This window comes from Cyprinodon tularosa, unplaced genomic scaffold (assembly GCF_016077235.1).
Source record: "Cyprinodon tularosa strain WSP-4 unplaced genomic scaffold, ASM1607723v1 ctg540, whole genome shotgun sequence".
Classification (NCBI taxonomy): Eukaryota; Metazoa; Chordata; class Actinopteri; order Cyprinodontiformes; family Cyprinodontidae; genus Cyprinodon; species Cyprinodon tularosa.
In genome coordinates, this window is record NW_024039275.1 from 50966 (window position 1) to 76872 (window position 25907).

At 37.3% G+C, this 25907-nt stretch overlaps 1 protein-coding gene and 2 long non-coding RNA genes across 5 annotated transcripts in view; 1 reads left to right on the top strand and 2 right to left on the bottom strand.

Moving 5' to 3' along the window:
- Positions 1-24851, top strand: part of usp53b (ubiquitin specific peptidase 53b) — a 31226-nt gene extending 6375 nt beyond the window's left edge. For 2 of the 3 annotated variants that reach the window (XM_038304713.1, XM_038304712.1), the window contains exons 4-16: positions 275-367; positions 477-611; positions 796-909; positions 1041-1123; positions 9274-9379; positions 12319-12465; positions 12601-12750; positions 12852-13020; positions 17507-17629; positions 17734-18442; positions 18798-18859; positions 20693-20768; positions 23745-24851. In XM_038304713.1, the coding sequence (XP_038160641.1) occupies positions 275-367; positions 477-611; positions 796-909; positions 1041-1123; positions 9274-9379; positions 12319-12465; positions 12601-12750; positions 12852-13020; positions 17507-17629; positions 17734-18442; positions 18798-18859; positions 20693-20768; positions 23745-24561 (2784 nt within the window). In that variant the 3' untranslated portion in view covers positions 24562-24851. The remainder of the gene's footprint in view (positions 1-274; positions 368-476; positions 612-795; positions 910-1040; positions 1124-9273; positions 9380-12318; positions 12466-12600; positions 12751-12851; positions 13021-17506; positions 17630-17733; positions 18443-18797; positions 18860-20692; positions 20769-23744) is intronic. The other variant, XM_038304714.1, reaches the window with a different exon arrangement.
- On the bottom strand, positions 4052-4835 carry LOC119796245. Its single transcript, XR_005282440.1, has 3 exons — positions 4764-4835; positions 4439-4585; positions 4052-4075 (listed from the first exon to the last, which is right to left on the bottom strand). It is a non-coding gene; the product is annotated as an uncharacterized LOC119796245 (long non-coding RNA).
- On the bottom strand, positions 5486-6915 carry LOC119796246. The gene is made up of 3 exons (XR_005282441.1): positions 6890-6915; positions 6352-6433; positions 5486-5766 (listed from the first exon to the last, which is right to left on the bottom strand). It is a non-coding gene; the product is annotated as an uncharacterized LOC119796246 (long non-coding RNA).
- Positions 24852-25907: the final 1056 nt, after the last annotated feature.

Genomic DNA, 25907 nt, shown 5'->3' on the forward strand with positions numbered 1-25907 from the left:
TCTATGTTTTCTAAGACATAACAAGGCTTTTGTTGGGTATTTATATAAAGCCTAGAGCTCCACGCTACTCCAGACATATTGATTTGAGAAAGCTGTCCGGATGGGAAGCGAAATGTCTTCAACTTGGGGAGGGGAAAAAAAAGTCGAGGGGTTTTGTTTTTACATTTTTTTTGGAAAACAATATGCATTATAGTCGGACGAGTTTGATTTGTCATTAATCATAGCGGTGTTTGAGAGTTTTTTAATTTTCCGTCACCAATCTTCTGTTGAACAGGTACTTTGGCAGCTGGACATTTTCAGGAGGAGTCTGAGGCAGCTCTCTGGTCACTTCTGTCTTGGCGATGCCTGTATTTTCTGTGCATTAAAGGTAATTTGTTTTTTCAATTAAATGAAGATACCAAAACATGTTACATATATATTTTATACTATGATCATTAATTTAATCAGACATAAATGGCTGCCTTTTTCTCTTTCAGAGTATATTTAACCAGTTCCAGCAGAGCAGAGAGCGGGTCCTGCACTCTGACAGCCTGAGAAACGCTCTCGCTGAAACCTTCAAAAATGAGCAGCGTTTCCAACTCGGCCTGATGGACGACGCCGCTGAGTGCTTTGTCAGTGTCTATTTGGCTTTTGTTCAGTACCATATTTCAAGGCCCTTTCTCCTTATCTCTCTAATATGAGATACTAAAATTCACTTTGTCATTTTGCTTTACGTTTCAATGGTTTTCTAGAGAAGAAAAGCCTTTAAATTTGCTTACCTTATGTGTTGTATTTATGCTTATTTTGTACAAACAGGAGAACATTCTGGAGCGAATTCATTTGCACATAGTCTCTGACACAGCAACTGATTCTTGCTCATCCAAATCCTGCATCACTCATCAGAAGTTTGCTATGATGCTTTATGAGCAGGTAACCAAAGTCATCTGTACATCCTGTGCTCCTAAACTCTAGAAGTAATTTTAAGTTAGAAGTAAAAGTACTGTGTAGAACAACAATGTAGATATTATAACTAAGTAAAAACAGTTGTTTTTGTTTTGCAGTTTGTGTGCCGTTGTTGTGGTGCTTCTTCAGACCCACACCCCTTCACAGAGTTTGTTCATTATGTGTCGACTACGGCTTTATGGTGAGTGTTTGGACGTCATGTTTACTGTTATTCAGAACTGATTGAAAGCTCAGTTGCTGATAAATAGATCAAGTTATCATTTTTAATGAGCATAACTATTACGTTAATGCCTAGCATTTGCATCCTGGCCTTCACTATCTTAATAACATCCAATGATTTCTTACGTGTTCAGTCACTTGAAGTGTTTTTAATGAAACAGGTCTAAATAAACCTGAACTAATTGACTGAGTTTTATGTCTTCATAGTCATCAACTTTCAAAGGTGATCTTCCTTGATACTTTGTGTTAGTTTTGTATTATGTTTAAAAAACCTCAGTTAAAGAAAAATCCTTCTCCCTGGTGTATTTTAAAGACAAAATAAGTTCAGTCACCTTTGGCTGTACTTAACTTACAGTGGTTAAAGCATAAAGTTGGACCTGAAAGGTTGAAACTTAGACATGACTTGATTGACATGCAGGGAGGTGTTGACAGCAGACTTCTTCCTAGTAACAACACCAAAAACTAGTTGCAACTTCAGTATTTGGGGTATGAGCCTTCAGTTTGCAGTACTAAATTTAAACCAAAGAGAAAAGATTAATAGTTAAGTTTAAAGTAAAAAGAAAGTCTTTTAAAAGGTCTCAGCTGTGATAAATGTGCTCCTGGACCCTATAAATGCAAGTAAACTAAAATAACAGCAGTCACTTAAAGGAATAGTACACCCAAAACATAATTAGCCTTCATTTTCTACTCACCCCCATGCTGAACAACACTCTGGAGTACTTTTTTGATATCTCAAATGCATCTGGAGATCTGAGAGGCTTCTTGCTGTCTGCTGAAATTCAAATAATGGAGGTCTATGGCGCCCGAGACAGAAAGGTCCAAAAAAGTCCACAAAAACGTGTCAATATTCCTCCATACTGCTCGTCCAATGTAATCCAAGTGTCCTGAGTGGGTAGCATCCAGAATTTACTCGAAACGAAGTCATTTAGAACGTTTTAGAGCCTAAACAGTAGTGTATAGGATTTCCTAATAGCGCCCCCATGCGCGCTCACGATTCTACGGAAGCCGGCAGACCAAACCGGAAGAAAGAGCGCATTCAGCGTCTGCTCTGCCGATAATGCAAGCGTAGAAGAAGAAATGTGCTGTTTACCTGTGCAAAGAAAGAAACAACGAAAGAAAAATGCCTGAGGACTTCAGTGTTGAGGAAAAGCAGGAGTTCTTTGCCGAGCCTTTTCTCTATGAACCAGAATACACAGATGACGAACTTAGAGACATGGATGAGGCAGCCGCAGCTCAAGCTGAGCCGCAAACACCGTTGTGCTACAGACGTAGAGCGTCAGAAACGTGGTGTAAATGTGGAAATTGTCAAGCAATGCCAACAGAAGAGGAGAGCATTTGCTGTGTGGACTGGGACTTGTTGATGCCACCACTGGAGGATCTAAATATCTCCACTGATGAGACCGAGAGCACTAGCCAAAGACTTTGTGTCACCCAAAACACGGATTATCCACCATTACTGACCCGTGGCGTTCTGGAGATGTTTTTCCATGTGCCCAAAATCAATTGGAAAAAGAGGCCAAGACCCGCAGGACCAAACAACACGCTCTCTGCAGAGTAAGTTTTGTGCAACAGGCCTATGCCTTGCTAATAATATTATTATATATATCATATATATATATGATATATATATGATATATATATATATATGATATATATATATATCATATATATATATATATGATATATATATAGATATATATATCATATATATATATATGATATATATATATATCATATATATATATATCATATATATATATATGATATATATATATATATGATATATATATATATCATATATATATATATAGATATATATATATATATATATATATATCATATATATATAGATACATAATGTTAATGGTACTCACTGTGCAGTTTTTTGTATGTGATGCTAGTACTAAAGTCTGTTTACTCAGCATCTTACCCAGCTTGTGTCCTGGATGAGATGCTTTCTTTTTCACTTGTATTGCTAAAATAATGGCTCCATTTTACCCCCCCCCTCCCCCCTCCCCCAGTCAGTACAGGTTGGTGGCCTACCGTGTGGTACTCGAGTGGATTCTGAAAGGCGAGAGACTTGGCAAGGACAGCAGAAGAGTTTTACCAGCCTGTATTGTTACAAGCATCCATCCCAGCTACCCTTCACCAGATGGAGTGTATACTGGTTTCAAGGAGGCAGAGGCAGCTTTTGAACAGTTGTAAAGACTATAAACAAATCCTAAGAGACTCTTCCATATTAATTTGTACTACTTCATTATATTTCATATTTTTTCCCAAATCACAAACCTATACTGCCTCATTATAGATAACATTTCAGAATTTATGTAGCCGATAACTGTAACCTTTCCTGTACTATTGTGTTGTTTTGGAAATAAACAAAATGACTTTGGATGGTAAGAAAGATGTAACTCTGTTCCTTTGATTAAATATTTATTCTAGACCTAAGTGTGAAATGCAGACAAACCAACCACAGACACATGCCATTTTATTTAAAAATGTCATGTCATAACTATATTAAGTAAACCCCTTATCAGACTCTGTATCCCAGAATTTTGAAAAAAAAAAAGGTTAAAATTACATGCCACCAGCTAGACTTTTTATTTGCATAAGTACAAATATAAAAAGGCAAGAGTAAAAATACTGCACCACTCAGACTAACTGCTGTATCGGGAAGTATGTTTTTGTATGGCTTCCTCTTTGGCAGGTTTTGGTTTCTGAGCAATGTTTTCTGGTATGGGAGGGATAGAAACATATGACTGGGGGTCTTTGATCTTGATGTTGGGCTCCAGGCGTCTCCGCACAACTTGCACCACCAGATTTTGCCGGAATGTTTGTGTTGTTGGAACATAGATCTTTTTGGCGACCCATTCTTTTGTTTGTTTTGGGCAAACCACATTGAACCGTGCTTGTCCTAAAAAACAAAGAAGAAAATGTAAGACAGAGGAAACATTAATGAAATAACATAGCTATTATAAAGCATTCAAAAAGTTTCGGTTTTAGGTTTCAAAAAAGGAACCAAGAAATTGTATCCAAATAATTAGGAATCTGGTACTTGTAATTTTGTGGTGGTGAGAATTAGGACCATAAAGTACCATATTTGTTATGCAGATCTTAGTGCAGCAGCTCACTAAACAGGTGCGGTTCCCATTGAAGGTTAAATGTAATGTTTGCTGTTTTTTCAATACAGCTCATTTTGAGGACATAAATGAGTATATGACACTGAGCACAGCGCACAAGGTTAGGTTTTTTTGTTTTGAAGATACTTTCTTGTTACCTGTGTTGGTGTAGGCCTGTTCACGCTGAACATTTTCATTGTGGTCCATAACGGCAAGCTGGGTGCGAGCTTTCATTGTTGAGTAGTGGAAGTGCAGTCTCTTCTCTGTGTATTTCAGCATAGATGCATGGAATACTTCAAGCTTCCCTGAGAAAACATAATATCAATCAATCAATCAATCTTTATTTCAGACACAAAAGAGGTCCATAGTAAAAACAAAAGAAAACAAAAGAAAAAGAAAACAAAAAGAAGCATGACATGATGCATGATCAGTTATTATCATAACTTTATGTTGCCTAAATGTGAAGAATGTGATGTTACTCACATCAGGGTCACCTCCACAAGTGGAACAGGCGTACCACAAGTGATTGCAGATGGATTTTATCCATGGTTGCAGGTTGTCCTTTTTGTTGGATGCTGACAGCAATTTTTTCATTAGCCCTACCAAAAACAGAACAATCGTCAATGAGTCTCAAGCAAGCATAAAATATGGCAACTGGAGTAAACGTGTGAGTAGAAGATGTTTTGTCTCTCATCCAAGAAACTTATTCCTTTATAAAATAGTCTGGTTGGGGAGTACAAGAAATGTATCCACCAGGTGTATGGTGGCAACGTCACTGAGGTGGCACTAAACGTTAGACAGGACATGTTGTTCATACAGGTGGATCAAAGAGTTTGGGAAGGATCAAGGGAACCAGGTGTTAGAGACAATATTGCTTTGTTGTTTCGAAAAAAAGAAAGGAGTGTTAGCTTTTTAAAATATTTAATTTACCTTCTGGGATAAATAAAGTATTTTTCATTTAATTTAATTTTAACGACAATGGGGAGCTCAGGGCTCAGAGAGTGTAGGTGATTGGAGATGTACAGTCCCAACAGACTGCACTTCTGCACATGGGTGACGTCAACATAGTCTTGGTGGGTATGAAGTACAAGGTGGGAGCAGGTAATAGAGGAGTGTGGGATCACAATGGGGCTGTGTATAACCTAGGCAGGTGCCAGCGCTTTGGCAAGGGAGGGGTAAATTATGTAAAAGTTTATGTGGCTGTACAAGGGCTATCCAAAGTATATTGTAAAAACATTTTCCTCATTATAGTAATTCCTTTACCATTGTACATTTACAAATTACAATTTGTCAGCTTACCCTTGACAACATGCCAGATGTCAAACTCATGGTGGATTTCCGGATACTCTTCGCGCATAATTTTTCGTATAGATGGTGATCGGTCAGTGGTTACCACCTCCACTTCAAGACCTTGCTCAAGGAGATAATCAAGTCCTCTCCTGAACCCCACTGGCTCCATGGCAGCAGAGCTGGATGCCTCTGTCACCTGTACCACAAAACAAAAATTTAATGTTTAAAATCATTTTCATACATCTTTGATGGGACAGTGCTTGTCATAATCCGATAGCAACATTAATTTTGTAATATGTTCCACATATTACACATACATTTATTTACTTCTTTAATTTCATTCCGCACATGATGAAAATGAGAAACATTACCCCAAAAAAAAGGAAGAAAAACAATATAATAAATGCACCAAAATTGATAATAAATACAATAGATAATAATAATATAAAAAAAAAGATACAATAAAAAAAGAAAACTGAAAATAGATAAATATAGAAATTTAAAAAATAATGTAGGCTACATTTATCAAATTGAAGAACGAAAACGAGTGGGATTAAGTACAAAACCAAATTCAATCCCACCCTCTAAAAAAAAAAACATATACATAGATCACAGTCTTCCGCTTCACAATTATTATTTGCCAATTAGAATGACCAAAATCCAAATAAAACTACAAAATATATGCATATGTATCTTTGTGCAGTCAATTTGTAAACACACAATTGACAAGTGTTCTCATATTATGTTGTAATATGAAATATGAAATAATAATTTCCCTTACCTGCACTAACTGAAAAAGGATTATTTCATTTGTTGTGTCCTCCATGAAGCTGTAGGTGTTGTATTTTGCGGAGAAGCCTGGGCTGTAAAGACAAAAAGATAAATATTATTTATTTATTTATGTATTTTAAATCATGGATCACATTAGTATTTCTCTGGGTGCTAAAAGTTGAGTTATTATCATCCAGATTTTTATTTTTTATTAACTCCTAAACACTAACAACTTGCAGGCCATCAATGATCACATTGATTGATCACAAAATTAATATAATGTCACACTGAGCTGTGGAGCGGGTGTTTGTCAATAGGTGGGTTGTACATACATACAGTGTAAAAAAAATCCGTATGATAACAAAGCAACTAAAATAACATGACTTGTAAAAAATTCCATGATTGTCCAAATTGATGTGGAAGTTAACATTTTTACTCAAGTAATATTAGCGTGTTTTAACATTTTAACGTTTTTTAAAAAAGTACCGGTAAAAATACAGATCATATACAAACGTGTAAGTTACATAAATGGTTTATAAAGTACATACCTCTGTCCTTAGTTGTGACACCATCGACACAGCTGTACTCTTTAATAAAGCTCTTCCTTTACAGGTTCGGAAATCATCCGCTGAAAAGTGTTCACTACAGACACGGAGAGAATCCACGTTAGCTGTCCTTAGATCTTTTCGTAGAGCTATTAGCCACAGTTTTAGCCTTTCAGGGTCCCGAAGAGGTAATTTGTGGAAAGTTACGGAATGGGTTATTCCACACTGCCGCTTCATCTGATTGAAGCATCCAGGATAGGAACGCACTCGAACCATCTTCTTAATTTCACGACTAAAATCACTAATCAACAACTTTTTCAAACTCTGAGAGAGACTGACCTCGTGCTCACCTGGCTCAGGGCAGAAAATAAACAGGTGAAAAGCGGAACTTCTTCTTCTACGCTTGCATTATCGTCAGAGCAGACGCTGAATGCGCACTTTCTTCCGGTTTGGTCTGCCGCGGTTTCCGTAGAATCGTGAGCGCGCATGGGGGCGCTATTAGGAAATCCTATACACTACTGTTTAGGCTCTAAAACGTTCTAAATGACTTAGTTTCGAGTAAATTCTGGACGCTACCCACTCAGGGCACTTGGATTACATTGGACGAGCATTATGGAGGAATATTGACACGTTTTTGTGGACTTTTATGGACCTCTCTGTCTCGGGCGCCATAGACCTCCATTATTTGAATGTCAGCAGACAGCAAGAAGCCTCCCAGATCTCCAGATGCATTTGAGATATCAAAAAAGTACTCCAGAGTGTTGTTCAGCATGGGGGTGAGTAGAAAATGAAGGCTAATCATGTTTTGGGTGTACTATTCCTTTAAATCTCACCTTGAAGGATGGCAAATCCTTGTTATGAAAGCTTGGTGTGAAAATAGCATAGGAAAACTGAAGACAAAGGTGTAACACTTTCTAATTTATTTTATTTAAAACATGTCTTTGGTTACAATCTCCTTCACCATCTGTATTTTTGGAAGCAGAAGATATCCATCTTTTCTATCAGTTTGCAAAACCTATTTATGAATTGCAACAAACCTAAAAAAAGACAGACATTAACAGAGCTAAATGCAGTAGTACAGTTTTAATAAATGTTTTAGTAAATTACTTTTCAGCCTGTATACCACATTTTCCAGACTATAAAGCGCACCTCACTATAAGCCGCAACAACTAAGAAAAAAAAACGAAAAAACTGCAAACTTACACATATGAAACGCACCAGCCTATAAACCATTGATATCCAACGAACTGTCTGCCACCAAACCTGAAGGGGGACCTTGATATATATAGCCCCTGGAGTAGGGACAAATAAAAATGCTAGCTCCTGTTAGCTTGTTGGCTCGTGGCAGTAAGGGCTTGTCATGAAAGATGGGGCTTGTACCTACCCAATCCGTCCCAGTTGCACGATCCGTTCTGCGCATCCGCTATCGGCTCATATGCACATGAGCATCCAGATATACATCTGGGTCACCCTCAATTTTATTTTGTTAAAAAGAACTTAATGACATTTCCCCCTCCCCAAAAAATAGTAAATGTGCTAAAATATGTGTTAAAGGTTAATAATGTATTTCCTGAGAAAAGAAATGCCTTAAAATCCTTTGTTTTAACACTCGGCTATGCCCGATCTGCATCGGAAATTAAATCATACGCTACTTCCGGTGGCTAACGTTTTTGGCTTTGGATTTATACATAAATCTATTTTATTTTATTTTATTATCTTTTCTTTTCGTGTTAACATTATGGTATATAGTGCATAATCCAAAGAAAGAAACAACTTAAAAGCGTATGAACATGGTTTAATAATATTTTGCCGGACTGCTCTGAGCATCTCCCATGATGACATCAGAGAAGCAGTTTAACGAAGGAAAAGCATCAGAAATGTCTCACAAAAGTCAAGAAACAGTTTTTGAAGATGTGTATTACTTAGTATTACTTAGTATTCTTTAGTGAATTAAGGATAGAAATAAGTAATTTTAGTACCATAATTACATTATTTATGTACACCTGGATGTATATCTGTTCACGCATGCGCAGGACGGATCGTGCTTCCGGGACGGATCGGGTCGCGACAGGGCTTCATCAGTTCTTTATTTCAGCTCTGCCGGAGTTGCACACATTGTTCAACAGCTTTAATGCAGCAAATAAATATAAAAATGTGTGAATTGGGGACATTTGTTCTCCATTGTGCCTCCTGCTGACATGTGCTTGTACTAAATGAAAATTAGCCCCTTCTTTGGTTTCTAGCTTCTACCCCTGGCAGTTTGGAAAAATCCACAGACAAGCCGCATTTTGAAATAAGCTACATGATTCAAAGCATGGGGGAAAGTAGCGGTTTATATTTAGTAAAGTATGGTAATCTATGGGTCTACTTTCTGTCTCCCTAATCAGCCAACAAGTTGATCGGACACTGGGGAAGAACGAGCGGCTCAGGTCGGACATGTTTGGTGAACTGCTGCAGGCGGCAAACAGCACTGGTGACTTCCGAAGCTGCCCTGTATGTTTATGCTTTTATTGACTTTTTGAAAAGATAAATAAATATAGTCATAGTAAATTAATTAGAATGTGTGTTGTGATGAAGAATTTTTGAACGACTAATAATTACATTTTTAAAAGTAGTAGGAGTATTACATGTCCTTTTTGTTAAACCCACATTTATGGATTCACTAAATGATGGAAAACATTACATTGATTAATTAGACGCAAACTGATCATTTCAAGACTTTATGGTAATTGTTTTTTTTGTTGTCTTTTTTTTGCTTATGATTAATAGTTGCATCAGACCAATACAAAGATTTGAATGCACAAATGTTACGGAAAACTAAGTTTATTAGCTGCTTAAAGATTATTTTCAAACGTTAGTTTTTATCTAAGTGTCTCATAACACAGATTTTAGTTCATAAACTGTGAGGTTATATTCTAATTGGGGTGTCTTCAGTATGTTTTCCTGTTGAACTTTTGTCTCAGACATCCATCTGAATTAGCTTGTTATTGAGAATGTTTTATATTAAAGGTGGCTTTGAATGAACCCTTTGGATGATTGGGTTGTTGTTGACATAAGAAGGAGGCAGAATTTATTTCTGTGTGGTTCACAGTGGAGCCTGTGATTTTCCCTTTTTTGCAACTCAAGGGCTGGGATGCAAAACAAGAGTGAGGATAGGGATAGTCGTAAAGGTTTTATCCTCGTTTTTTTCTCTTTTAAATTTGCTCCCTTTGCCTTCCCTTTCAGTTTCCATTAGTTTAGTGGAGCTTACTGCTCTGTTCCCTGGAACCCATGAATCTTCTCCAATCTCCTTCAGCTGCAGTCTGCTCTTGATGAAATAGGTTTGCCTTCTTCTTTTCTGCCTTTACTATCCTCTTGGTAGTTTTTTGATTTCATTTGAGACCAACATTATCTTCTAAGGTATTAAATAATACACCGCTACTTTAATTTGAGTAAAATCTTAATTGAAAAGCCTAAACTGTATCTTCCATCATCACATTTATTGGACCAAGTGAAAGTGAAATATGTAGTGTTTTTTCTTTTTTTCTGCAGAAAAACCCCCCAGTTTGGATAAAAAATGAAAAATGTTTGGATATTTTCTTTGTATCATGATCGTTTTTATTGTTGTCCATTTAATGTTTGCATAGTTTACCGGTAAAAGTTTGCAGCATTCCAGTAATAGTGAATTTGGTGGATAAAGATGATTTCAAAATCTTTAAGTAACATTCCTCCTCTAAAAATAATTGAGCTTTGTTTATGTCTGGGAAACCCAGATCTCACACTCGTTCATGATGCTCTCCAGCTTTTTCTGGAATTCCCATGTTGTTCACAGATGAGAAATATAGCTTGTTTACAACAACTGAGATTAGGGGCTGTTCACACTGTAGTTACTGTATGTATTAACTATATATACGGTATATAGGGCTAGTAAATATATTTAAAGACCAAGAATGAGCTAAAAGTTCTTTTTGTTACCAGCTTTTTAACTTTTTAGCATGTTGATGAACTTTTTAGCTCATTTTTGTTTGCAGCAACTTTCTTCCACACCTATGCTGCAGAATGATAGTGGCCAATATAGTCCTAATTGATATCAAGGTGTGAAAACTTGCGCCATCGTACCATACCAGAACTGCCCTTCTTTTGTACGTTTCCCAGCCCTTCCTCATAGCAGGAGGATGGGTGATGGTAGGGACATTGTTAGGTCTCAGTTACAGATGGTGAAAGTTTCACACAGTTATACGTCACAAAAACATGACCTATTCCATTCAATGACCGAGCAGTAAATTGACAGCTTCCCTTTTACCTCGTCTCCTTCATTATAACCACGCCATTACCTTTATTATTAAAGAAATCTGTCTTAAAAACCATTATCAACCATATATCTATCACTGGAGCAATAAAGTAGGTTGAACTCCTTGGATAACAAGCTAACAACCAAACATCTACTTCTCAATAGGTTATTGTCATGCTACCAAAACAGCTCTGGCCTCCAAGGTCATAGATCAGGAACGTCTGACAGGATTAAAGGATGTCTGGGCAGCAATTAGAGATCGTTAAGCCTTGTTTACTACAGCTTAATCCTCAGTAAACCTTTTCTCAGAGGTCTCAGGTAACACTCAGACGGATGCAAGGAGGTCATTTTTCCCAGCAGTTGACTTTTTACGCTCCATGTCTAGAAAAAGGGCTACAGATGTAGTATTTATTCTGCAGATGTTGATAGAGACGTTTAGGTGGAGCACGTCTGTGTTTCTGTGGATCTAGAGAGGGAAAAATGACAGGATGCAGGGTGAGGAAATATGGCATTGTATTTAGGAAGTCTGCATCTAGGTTCAGTCATTAACAGTTTGCAATTTCACTAGAAACTGTTTGTATGTCTTGTTCTCAATTTATTTTATTATTTTGGCAAAATAATCATGTTTCCATGTGGAGTTCTGGTTGTTGGGCCTATAGGCTGTAACAGTCGGGCTCATCGGATGATTTTAAGTCTATTTGGATATTTTACAAACAGACCCGGAAACCAAAGCAAGATACCATCTTTGATGCCATTCTGACTGAAAATCCCCAAATCAACAGCATTCAGGGGATCTTGTCGCAGCTAATCTTTGTAAATGTTGGACTGGACTCTGCTTCTTCGCACATGTACATAACTGAACCTTTTACTGCCATTTTGTGCCATTATTTTTCTCTGTAATCATTGATGATTTATTTATTTATTTTTTTTTAAACAGTTTCTTCTTGCAATGCATTTATTTCCTACCGTTGCAGCATTAAACATTGTCCTTAGGTATTATTTCATTGTAATTTCTTTACATTGCCATGAGCTGAATGCACCAAAGTTTCTAATATATCTTCTTTCATTTGTGAATGCAATAACTGATCACTGTAAACTGATTTTTTTTTATTTGTTTCTATACTTTTTTTTTCTTACTTATATTTTTTGTCTGTTTTTGCAGAGTGACTGTGGTCAGAGCATTAAGATCCGTCGTGTTCTCATGAACTGCCCAGAGATCGTCACCATCGGCTTTGTGTGGGACGCGGAGCAGTCTGACCTCACGGACGATGTGATCAGGTTTCTTGGTCCGCGTTTAAACTTGTGTGGGGTGAGAGCTGCATTTAAAAAAAAAGTAAAAGAATAATGGAAGAGTAATGTGTGTTTTTTTTTTTAAGATGAGGGATCCATATCTGTGCTGTGATACGTCATACTTTTGCTTAATTACAAACGTTGTATCTTTCAGCTTTTCAACCGAGTCACGGATGAAAATGCCAAATGCAGCGAGCTACATCTGGTGGGGATGATCTGTTTCTCCAGCAAGCATTACTCAGCCTTTGCTTATCACACCAAATCTTCTAAATGGATGTTTTTTGATGATGCTACTGTAAAGGAGGTTAGGATCTTTGCTGTAAAAAACCCCACTATTTGCTCCTTTTCTATCACTTTTTTATGTAGCACATGTGCCTTGTTAATGCTTAGGCTTCTGTTTATTAGATTGGATCCAAATGGAAGGATGTCGCTTCAAAATGCATCAGGGGACATTTCCAGCCACTTCTTTTGTTTTACACCAATCCTGAGGGGAGTCCAGTTTCTAATGAAGATGCACCGAGACAAACCACCATGTGCCCTCACTACAAAGCCCAGATAAATGGAGACGTGACCAGTAAGGACACCCTTCACTTATTAGCATGAGTACTTCACTATAACCCTTCAAAGACACACAACACAAGAGCTTTTTGTGCTTCTCTTCTAGCTAGTGAACTAATTGCAGCTCTGATTTTTACCAGCAGTAGCTAAGTGGCTGTCAAATTTAGTGGAAAGGTTCTCAGGCTTCGTGCATGTACTTATGCGTTTAATTTCTGTCCATTCTAGGTCAAAACCAGCTTAAAGATGCTAAAAGTTTAGTAGGACTGATCATTATGAGCATCACATATTAGTTTTGGAGTAAATTCAACCAGCATTCTCAAAACCTATTAATTTGAAATTACATTCTGAAGGTATAACCTCAATTACCTCGGTTTATTAGTAGTATAAAGGCGAGGACACACTGAATAGCGCTCTTTGAAAGTCAGTGGTAATGACCACACCTGACACGATTTTACGCAAGGAGGCTTGATTAGGACTGAGCTAGACCCAAGGTCTATTTTAGTTGGACTATGCAGCAATTCAGCAGCAACTTCATGTGTTTGACAGGAAGAGAGACACAATTACAAAGCCGGGGAAAATACAAAATAAAATCTCTTAATTGCACAGGGAAAGAGTCGGTTCTGGAGTCGCACATTGCGTAAATAGTAAGTGGGACCGATTCATGCAAAAATAATTGTTATATTAAAAAATAGAATACTTTACCTCCAATGGGAATTCAGGAGGACAGAAAATGGATAAAGTAGTGATCCTCTTTGAGTCTCGCAAAAACAACGAGGGACAGAAACCGTAGTTTATCAATTTCCCTAGAAAAAAAGAGTAACTTAGGGAGGAGAAAAAAATGGGTAAAACAGTGATCCTCTTTGAGTGTCACAAAAACCAAAATAACGAGGAGCAGAAAGAGCAGGTAAGTTACAGTAGGCATTTTTCTCTCAATTCTATGAAACTAAAGAAAGAAAAAATTCCAAGATTTCTCTCTGAGAATCACCTCTCTCTGTGTCAGTGAGTATATAAACCGACCTATGGAGCTTATTGCTGTGTTTTCCTTTTCTTAGATCTCATGATGTTTTGAATATTCATATGAACATTCTCTATCTGATTTGGTTTGATATGCAGCACAGACTCTGCTTTGCTTTATTGAATGCAGCATTATAACTTTTTGTATTCTGTTCCATTCAAATGTGGGAAATTATTGTAATTTTTGGATAGAACAGAGACAGAAGTGAAAACAATCTGTGCAGATCTGCCCACCCTGCCACTCTACGCAGTCAGTGTGACATGGAAATAAAATCGGACCGGGGATTAAAAGGTCATACGCAACTGGTGTTTTCAGGCCTTAACAGTAAGAAGTACTTCAGCAAATAAACATCAAAATGGGTTTGCTTGATGTAAAATCATAAGCTTGATTATTAAAAGTGATGCAATGCTTTTAAAAATGGATTCAATACTGTTTTCATGTCACAATCATCTCTTTGTATTGTTTTTTAATCACATTATGGTATTAAATTATCTCTTTCTTCTGAGCACACACACAAAAAAAAAAGAAAAGGCGCAGGTGCTGAGAGAAAAATGTATAGATGTAAAATAAAAAATGAGTAGAAGACCTGACACATTTATTAAACCAGGAGGCTCCATTTTAAATTTAAGATCTCATTTTACAAGGGACTCCTGGCTATCTTACAGATTATGCATAAAAGATGAAGCAGATTATCAAACATTTAATAGTGAGACACAGGCTAAAACAAATAGAAAACTTAAGACTCTCTCACAATTATTAGTAAAACAAAACTGGATGATTCCGAAAACCTGTGGCAAACTGTTCTGTAACATGTTTGGACAAAAGTAGAACCATGTGTCTCTTTGCTTTTTACTGGCAAAAGGCTCACACTGTAAAGGTTTGTTTTATTGATGCTATAAATAGATGTATAGACCATCGTGTACAGAGTGTAAATAACATTCTTAGAGTGTGTTGGTATTTGAATAGCTCTAACCAGCTGGTAACCAGTTAAACAGAAACCAGACCCATTTGGAAGAGCATCCAGCTAAATCTTTACTTCATGCACTGGTGTAAACAGCTAGTTGTAAAGTTCAGAGTTCAGCTCGACGTGTCATAAAATGTGGTTTAAGTATACCTGCTTTACTTTCACTGCTTTCGGCTTGTTTCTTTAGTAACACATTGCTGATGTTTTTAATGACTGCTAGTTTTCATGCTATTTAATTTTCTAAGTATGCTCATACTACAAGTTTAATGTAGTCATTAAACCAGCAACACTCTCTAGCCCCATTTCATAAACGGAAAGAAAACCTAAAAGTGTGAATTTTACCCACTGGATTGCGGAGAATTTCTTTGAAAGAAGCAATGGCCGACTGTAGGATTCTGCCATTAAAAATCCCAGAGAAATGCTTCCCTAGACCTAACATGAGGATGATGTCTCTGTTGCACGCAGATTACCACCCACGCCTAGCTGCCTAATCCCCATTCCTGTGGCCAAAGCGCCAAGTGCTCTCACTCCTCCCCTTGATGTTTCAAACATTTTTCCTCCATTATTTATCAGCCTGCATATCTTTTGGGAGGCAGCGGAGGGGGATTTATAGTCCAATTTAGTTGGATTTGCTTTGCTTTTAATGTGTTGCTTTGGCAGGGAGCAGAATTCTTACTTTTATGATGGTCAAGGTGAGTACGTAAATCTGGGCTTTTCACAGGAAACAGAGGCATTGTTTGCTTTTTTGTATTTTGCTCATTGCAATTCTTTTCTTTACTTGATCAAACTCTAATCAGGTTTACATATTAAAGTTTCTTTATTTTGCTATTCAGCCCAGCTGGCTCCTGCTGGAGTTTTTGCATAACTGAGTCTCTGCAGTGAGAAAGGCGCCATGATGCATGTACATTAGTTAATTACTTGGCAGATGTTAGGCACATAAAGGTGGAATTGAGTCCAAGATCGCTTTTAAAGGGAACTTCCTAAATGTCAGCATCACATGTGGATATCCATCAGTGCTGCTTTAACAGTAACACAAATGTATTTTCCTTATTCCACCTTTTGATTTAAGCTTCAGATATAGTTTCTGTTCTCAAACTATCATCCTGTTTTGTTTTTTTTTGACACCCTGATAAAGAGGCTTTTTAAAGTTACAATACCAGCTGAGTAAAAATAGATGCAGCTGTAAATGGAGTCGGAGAAAATGATTTAATTAGGAGGAGTTGAGATGTGAAAGTGAATGACGGCAGCTGTTAGATGTAACGCGCTCGTCTGAAGGCAGATGCCCGCAGTTCATGCCGCGGCTGCTCCTCGCTGTGACCTGCTTGCCAGGCAGAGGAAACTCACCGCAGGCTTGGCAGGAGAGGCAGCGGAGGTGTGTTTTTATCTGTTAGTGATGCAGCATCTGTTCTTTTCTAAGACTTTGTTTTGTTTCCTGCTTTTATTTGGAGACAGAGAGGGGAGGGTGGGGATGGGGATCTGTGAATCTGGAAATCTATTTGAGCTACTTCTATATTTGTCCTGTCTGACAAATTCACTTACAGGAAAGGCTCCTTTTTATAGGACCCAACCTTCATAAAACAAATGGAGCCAATGAATGACTGCGTTTTTAGGTTAAACTGTAATTAATCATCCTTTGATTTACAGAGTCCAGTTTTGCCCAAACTTGGTTCATATCTGTCTATATTCTATTTTCATACATTTATTGGGGGTTACAGGTAAAAGCACTGCCTTGTGAGACTGCTCCCATATTAAGCCACATTACAACCACAGACCTTCATGTTGAACATGGTTCAACAATCTGTGTTTTTAAATCTCTTCTGAAAACGCATATATACTGTCTGGCATTAAATGCAGTATTATCTTACGCTGCATATATACATGTATATGTGTGTATGTATGTATATGTATATATATGTGTTAGTGTATATATAATATATAAATATATATATATATATATATATATATATATATATATATATATATATATATATATATATATATATATATATATATATATATATATATATATATATGTTTCATCAATAGGATCTTTAAGATTTAGACTATTTAGCACAACATGGGGCAATAACCCAATCTTCCTCAGAGAGGTTGAGGCTTTGACAAAAATTTTGTTTCATTCCGTTTTGATGCTTTAGTGCCTGAACTAATATTTCGAAGAGCATAGTTTGCACCTGTGTATGATCTAAAACTTTCTTCTTCTCTTTGCTATTTTGCAAATAATTTTCAGAGATTATTGCTGGCATGAGTTTCTCTTTGTTAAATGTTCTCAAGAATTTGATTGTGGTCGATTTGAGAAGTGATGTAGTCCAGACATTTTCAGCTCAGCTGTTCAAATTCAACAATAAAATAACAAAAAATACATTTATCACAGCTGATATTTAAAAGTCTTTTCAATATTTTCAGCATTGCAAGATTTTCTAATACTGACCATTCCTCTGTTAAATGCAGTATGTAGTTTGTAAACCTGCTATTCATCTGCTCTTTGTTATTTTCTGTCCATAGTCAAACATCCCTTTGGGAGTCCTCGCAAATTTCAGAATCCTTTTATGGAGAATTTACAAAGACCAAGTGAAATGTCAAAAAAGGACAGAGGACATCGACGATCTGAGGCTTCACAACACAAAGGTAGGTGCAGGAGGGACAACATTAAAAAAGGCAGTGAGCACAGAACAAATCTGAATGGCAGAGAAACTGTTGGTTTCTTAAGGACATTTGTCGACTTTCTTCAGAGACGACTCATACGAGATCTTCATCTCCTCCAGAGAACGGGCCCAGGCCTCCTGTGGAGAAAATAAAGAATTACCTACGCTCGGAGAAGTCATCAAATCACTCCAGCAGAGCATCTCAGGATCCCCATGGACAGTCCTGCAGCACACAGAGTGGGGGACACATCAGAAAGGCCAACATTTCTCCAGGACGTAATGAGCAGGAGGGTAGCAACAAACACTGGGAGAAAGGAGGCAGCGGGAGCCAAAACAGGTCAAAGTCAACTTGGAGACCCATCAGGGAGGTGTTGAATGTAGACACAGTACTGAATGAACTGGAGCAGCGGCGGCAGCAGCAGGACAGCAAGCCTTCTTCCCAGGAGAGAAGTCGCACAGAACCAGGCAGGGAGCGTGAGCGCGAACATGCAAAAGCTAGAGAAGACCGTAAACAGAAGTGCTTAATGACCATTTATGAGGACGAGCAGCGTCATGAGACGGAGAGCCACAGCTCAGTGGAGTCCGAGAGCAGAGCCAGCCAGCAGCGGGGAAGCAAGCTCAAAGGTGTCCCAAAAACTCTGCTGCGCAGCGACACCTGGACCATTCAGAGGACAGAGTCCGGTTACGAGAGCAGCGATCGGCTCAGCAGCGGCTCCACCAACCCTGACTCGCCTGGGGTTGATGGCTCCGGCCTCAAACCAGATCAGAGGTTAACACCTGAGGTCCTTTTACCAAGGTGAGAGAAGTCTAATTCCTAAGTGCATTTCATTTGATAGAACAACACAGAGATCATTGAAGCTGAAACTTGACCAGATCGGCCAGCTGGAAACTTTGTCCAATCATTGAAAGCACCATACTTGAACAGGTTGTGGTAAAACACCACTCGTCCTAGTGAATAATGTTGCAATCTTGTCGGGAAATACACCCACATACATCTGTTTAATTAATCCTAACTATGATAATCATTTATATTAAACAAAGATAAAATCTCCCTTTTGTTATCTCCCTAATTTGAATTATTATTGACCACCCATCAAGAAAATAAGAGTGGAGAAAATGAGAAAATGCTGTTGTGTCATTTTACGTTTCAGTCAGCTGCATCAAAGGGAAGGCGTTGCAAAGTCAAGTATAACATCATCTCTTTCCCACAACAGTAAGTCCAAATGTTTTCTGTACTTAAAGTTAAAGTTTCTAGCTGATCATTGTTATTGCAATCATTATCCTGATAAATCGGCTGTGGATCTACTCCTTTCATTTCTTTAACTACGGGGGAGCACACCTCACTGTATTGTAGATTGATGTTGACTAAAACTTATTTAACTTTTCACTGATTGAAAGGAAGCCGATCCTTTTTGATTCATATTTTTTATATTTATGTAATTTCATGTATGTCATATTTCTATTTGTATTTAAACAACAAAAAACTAAACAAAGACAAAGCAAAGACGGCTCATACTGAAATCTGATTAACTGTTGTATGGAAACCTGTTAGGGTCAAACCTCATAGGTTCAGAGCAACACGTAAACTTTCAACGGTTAAGGTAAACCAGAAACAATGCTTGCTGGGCTAAAGCTGAATAGGTAATAAGGAAATTGGCTGCATAAATGACACATACACAACTGGGAATAATCTATATTAATAATTTGGATTTCTTATTCTAATACTAGTTTATAATCATTTCAGATACATCAATAGAACAGTTTAAATAAATAAAAATCAGGGAAGTTTTTATCTATTCACTGAACCCTGAGAGACATAACTTGCAGCTGGTACTGAAGTGCTGCTGTCTAGTCTGCTTTAGGAAACATCAGTTTGAGCTAAAAATAATTTGTTGAAAGAGGAAGCCAAATAATATGAGCCACCAACTTCAGATGTAAAACAGGACCCATGATTTAAAACAGAGCACAGCAGCAAACGCTTGACAGTAAAGGTGGATTCTTTTTCTCTCCTGTAACTTGTCTGCAGAACCTTTTGGAGAGGCAAAAAAATATATATATTTTTTACCTACCTCTGTCTGGTAAGGACAAGTAGGACTTCTGGGATGCTTGGATGGCAACTTCCGTACTGTTATTTTTAACCCCTAGAAATTATGTGTAACGTCATCTGATGCTGTCAGAGTATAAAAGATTGCAAAACCTCTGGGTTGATTGCTGCTCCTAAACTTGTTATTTACCCCTATGCCCCCATCTACCCGGCACAGACATTAATCTGATGATAATCCCACAAAGCTCAGATAGCGCAGCTGGACACAGCCTCTGACATTGTCACAAATAGCATTCTGTTGCCAAACTGTCTTGCATTATCCAAAGCAAGACTGTTCTTTAAGAACAACACAAAAAGTCTTAGTATTGGAATAAATCTCTTCAGGGTTTTATTTATATATATATATTATTTATTTTATTTTTTTAAGCCTTATGTCTTTGCTGTTGAGTGGTTTTAGCATTCTAAATTAACTGCTGCCACCTAGTGTTCAAACAGAGCTCAGCATTTAAATCAGGTACATGTAAAGTTTTGTGCTTTCCTGCCTTACAGTAGTTGGGTAAGAGGATTAGGCTCAAATGTTTCAACTGCAATATATCTGATACTTTTGATTAAAGAGTTACATTTATATTTTAGGCAGGCTTGGAATTATTTTTAACAAAATTTTACATAAGTTTATCTCCAAATTTAGAGAAAGAAATTGGATTTCTTTCAGTCACTAATCTGCTTTTTCATTCATGTTTGTGTGATTATTGACATAATGTTCATCTGATGCAAATATGTCTTTTGTAAGCATGCTTAGTGTGAGGGATTGCCTTTGAGTCAATGAGTCGATGCAATCAACTGGTTTTCCTTAGATAGAAAACTTTGAATCCATTTGATTGTATGATCTGGTGAACTGGAAAGAGCCTTGAGATGACATGTGTTGTGAATTGGCGCTATATAAATAAACTGAATTGAATTGTAACTTTTCATCTCTTTGCTTTTTTTTCACCTGCCTCTTAGGTAAACATCAAACTAAACCTCAGGGGAACTCTGATCAAGCTTCACACTCTCAACTAAAGTGCAGTCCGGGTTCAAGGTACTGTTCCTATCTGTTAATTATTGGGGTTTATTATAGGCACTTTGTTGGTAGTTAGGCTTTATTTCTAAGTAAAGATTGACTTTAACTCCTGCAGGTACAGCTAAATCCAATAAATTGAAATCTAAGTGAGTCAATTTTTCTTTACAGTAAATGCATTTTTTTGATTGAGCAATAATCTGTCGATTATTTTTTCGATTAATTGATTAACAATTGTATAGCCAAACATTCCTTAAAGAAGTTTTTTTTTTATTAAATTTATTAAATAAAATAGATATTTTTCTACTTGAGGAGCAGATTGACAGATTGGATGGATGGATGGATGCTAAAGTTCACTTTTTTTTTTTACAATTTTGTATTATTATTGCTCGGCTAAAGGCATGTTTTACAGTCTCTATACTCCAGTTAACGATTAATAGATTACTAAATTAGTTGATGATTATTTCAATGATCAATTAATCACAATTAATCTGACTAATTGTTTAAGCCCTAATTATCTTACTGTAAGTGTAAAAATGCTCATTCCATTGGAAGATCATCCTATTTACCTACTTAAATTAAGGGTAAATTTAATTATTTGAAGAAGTTTTACTCATTTTTCTTAAGATCATTTTTGCCGTGTGGAATCAGCTTTTTTTATAGATTTTTTTTTTGTTGTCATTACACTGTAAGAAATACAGTGCAACAAAATGAACTCTCTGCATTTAACCCATCCCCTTGGGGATGCAATGGGCTGCCATTGTGCAATGCCTGAGCAGTGTGGGGTTAAGGGTCTTTGCTCAGGGACCCAAAGTGGTAGTCTGTGGGAGTGGGACTCAAACTCAGAACCTCTGGATTCCAAGCACAATGCCTTAACCACTAGGCCACCACTTCATTAGATATCTATAAGTGCTTTATTCACAGCGCTGTCTCACATATTGTCAGCACCTGTAATGATGTTTAAAAAGCCTTGGGAATAAAAGGTCAACCTTTGAATTGTAGTGTAGCTATGTAGTGTGCAATTAATTCAATGCGTTTATTAAATTGCTAACCTCAATGTTTCACATAGAATATTATGATTTAAAAAAAAAAGTAATCAGAATGGGGCCTGATTCTCTTCCAGACTCTTTAAAATGTGAAGGACAAAAGAAGAGGTTCCTAAAAGACAGATGTGTGTTTTTTTTTTTTATCAGGAAGTGGCTACATGAAAAAAAAAAACACTTCCCTAAACTTGCTATTGTCAGCCATAAGAGCAATCAGTTAAAAAGAACAATGTTGGAGAGCAGCCAAACATTAGACGTAAAGGGGACCCAAGTTTACCATACAGTAGGGATGATACAGAGGGAGTTAACATAACCTTTGGAAAGATGTTAAAGATGTACCAATAAATGTAGCTAGTGCTGCTTATAAAAGGGATGCAAAATGTAGCGGGATTAATATCGTTATCAGCCAGTGTTAGACATGTTTATACATATCGGTGAGTAACTTCTAGTTATGTGGTTGTTGTTTGGTCGTGTGAAAGTGATTATATGATGTACAAAAAGACTGTGAAAATGTATGATATTGGTAAATATCGGTCATTGACCATAACAGCAATATTATTCCAGTATATTTTAGTATTTATAGTATTTTTACATTGATAAATCCCTTGTATACCCCTGTCTATGGTCAAATCTAATCCTCGTACTAATTAAAAACACTTCAGATTTGAAGTTCCAACCACTGAAAAGAAGTGTTGAATTAAAGGATAATTGTATGCTGAGGAGATATTTTCTTTCCCTCAGTTGAAGGATCAAAGGAAGCTCCTCTAAGCAATCCTAGGAGTGTATCCCCTTGACCAGGTGTCTGCACCCTAAAATGAAATTAAGAGGCAACTAATGTGTTTTAATAACAAATACCAGTTATAGAAGCTCTGTGAGTTTTTTTTCCTAAGAATATTTGATTGAATTCCCCCAACAGAATCACATTTAAAAAACCATAAATATGTTTTTAGATGAACTTTTGTTGGCATAAGCTTGGAAAGTATGTGGGTTTTCATCTTGTTCTCTTTTTCCATCAAATAATGTCCAGTGAAAAAACAAAAAAAAACATGCTGCATCTTTATCAAATGTTTTTCTTTATATTAAAAGCTAAAAATACAAAACAACTGTTCGTTGTTTGAAATTGCAATATATTAAAGAGATATAATGAGCTTTGTTTTATTTAAACCCTTCATAATATGCTCTAAATTACTTTTACTCAGTCCGACTTGGTACAAAAGATTAGTTTTGATGGTATTATTTTTCTATTCCAAAAAAAAAAAACTGAAAAACTTGAGCATGTATTGTTTTTTTTCCATCCTTTATTTAGATATCTAAATAAATTCAATATAACTATGTTGCTTATGGTCTGTGAAGGCCTCTGAGTTTTGTTGATTCTCAGTAAAGAAAATCATGAGAACCAAGGAATACTACAGAGAGTTCAAGTACTGTGGAGAAGTTTAATTAATTTTTAGATCATAAAAAAAGAAATGCTGAGGTTATTTCCAAACTGGCAAAAGACACAAGGAAGGGGTTGACCCTTTAAACATACAACATGGTGTTAAATGGAACCATAGAATGGCTCAAAGTACAGACCTAAATAAAATAGAATTGGTGTAAAGATTTTTAAAAAATCTATGAAAAATATGTTTGTTATCCAATCAGTCCAAGTTTCAGAAATTTTTAGGAGATAATTATTTATCTTTGGGACAGAAAGCAACAAACGTAAACTGCATCGAAGGTAAAGACTAAAAAGTGGCTGAATGCATGCCATGCTTTTAGATTTCATTTGGTTAAAAAAAAGTGAACATTTACAAACTGGACTTTTCCTTTTTGCTAATAAAACATGGATGTCTTTTGATTGTTAAAAAGACAAAGAATGAAAAAGCTTTTGAGAAATGAAACATTTGCATGGCGCTGTAAAGAACTGCACACGATAACTTCTGAGATTTCCTTACCTGCTTTTTCTCCCTTGTAGACAGAGATCAAAATACACGTCTAACACATCTAGAAAAGCTAAGAGTTCAGCCGGATCGGAGAGCAGGCAGAGCGAGCACCAGGATCCCACTAACTGTAGAGGACACGGCAGGGAGAACAGCACCCCAAGGCACATCACAAAGACCAGCAGCTCAGAGTGGAACAGCTCAGATGATCTTGTTCTCTCGGAGTCGGAGGACAGGGAAAGCACCTACCTGTCCAGTAACAGCGAGGCTGTCACCTCCGATTCCCCAAGTCCCCACGTAGACCTGCCATACCACCCGCCCTGCAGCGTGACAGCAGAAACTCAGCTCGGTGCAGCAGGGTCACCTTACCTTAGACCCAACCAGCAGGCCTCTCCGCTCCACGGCGAAACAAGCCACGCAGCGTTTCGCCCCAGAATGCTTCAGGAACCCTTTCCACCGAGCCCTCACACGCCCCATTCATCATACGTCAGCCCCAAAAGGAGGCCTGACATTTCCAGCCTCCGAACCTTCTCAGATGCGAGCTCAAAGTCCGGGTCCGACCCAGAAAGGAGCACTCAGGCATCATGTGAGAGCGAGGAGAGAGTGCCGGGGAGCCGAGCTGACGAGGCAGCGCAGGCTCCAGAGGTTTCTCTGACCACATACTTTAACGTGGACAACTGTATGACGGAAACGTACCGCCTCAAGTACCACAACCAGAGGCCTCTGGTCCTCTCCGCCACAGTGCCAAGGACAGCTGCTGAGAGTGACCGCAGAGATAACAGCCACACACTTTCCAGTGATGCACACTCACATGATGTGCTGAAAGGCCGACCAGAAAAAAGTAAGACTTAGAAAGATAAACATTCAAACAGAACGAAATACCTATATAAATTAGTACTCTGTAATTCTGATCAGCTATTGCCCTGAGAACCTCCATAAAATACATTTTAACAACAGAGTTCTCATCTTTTTTTCTGCACAGGCCATAATAGCAATAAACCCACTGCAAAATGGAAGCCAGTGACAGCCAAAGGACTGGATGAGCGAGGTTTTTTATGAGTGTTGACTTGGTAAGTTTTGTTTACATGAATGGACAGCACGACTGGATGCCAAAGAGTTTACAGAATGGAAATATATTCAGAAGCCCCGCCCCCCCCCCCCCCCCCCCCCCCCCCCCCCCCACCCGATGTCTCCAGACTGGGTGGAACCTGTTTATGCAAGCTTGTCACATAAATACAACCTTCTTCTAAATGCTGTTGAGTGTTTTTTTAACAGATGATCAACTTTCACATATATCTCCCACTGTCCTGTTGTGTTGAAATGAAATTGGTTTGTTCTATACTTTTTTTGGGGACTTATTTTTTTTGACACATCATGTCAGGTTTGTCTTGCTTTGTTTTATTTATGGATGAGTTCTGCAGAAAGGTTAAAGAACAGGCAAAGCTCTAATACAGTTAGATATAGCCATGGCAGATTTAGATTTAAATGTTTTTTTATTTTATATATATATATATATTTTTTTTTACTTTTTGGTAAGGAACAAAAAATCATTTAAACCTGTCTAAAAAGGTAAAGGAAAGTTGAAAACGGTTTGAAAACATCAAATCTTTCGTATAATAGCTGACCCACTTTCTTCATGTATCATCTGGTGTTTCGATTCGGTTTCATGTTCAGTACAGGACTCTACATAAATTATTCAAAACTTAAAAATTACTTATTTAGAAATATTTTGTTGTTGAAATGAAAAGGTTTCTTTAAATCTGTTAAATATGATGGATTTCACTGTACAGGGGGAATGCATGTCTGATATCTGTTGATTTTGTCTGTGTTGCTCACTTGGTAATAAATGAACAGCCTCTAAATTATATGGTAATCTGAATTCAGCGAAGAAGAACTGAATGTCAAACCAAAATAAACAAATTTATAAACTGGTTTCTAAGCTGTTGAGGGAACTGAACGATTGATCCTGTGATAAATCATAATAAATAATAGGAAAAAAAACAAACTTCACATCTGTATGTAAGTAGTTTGGTCACAATGTTCGCCCAGGAAGTTTGGTCCTTCAGTCTTTTAAATAAATAAGAAAACTTAATTTTCAAGATATCTTTGCTTTTATCTGACAAGTCAGAGATTCAGTTCCCTTCAGAAAGCTTTGGCAGGATTTAGGTCTAGAGAAAACTGAGGCCACTTTCTACCTC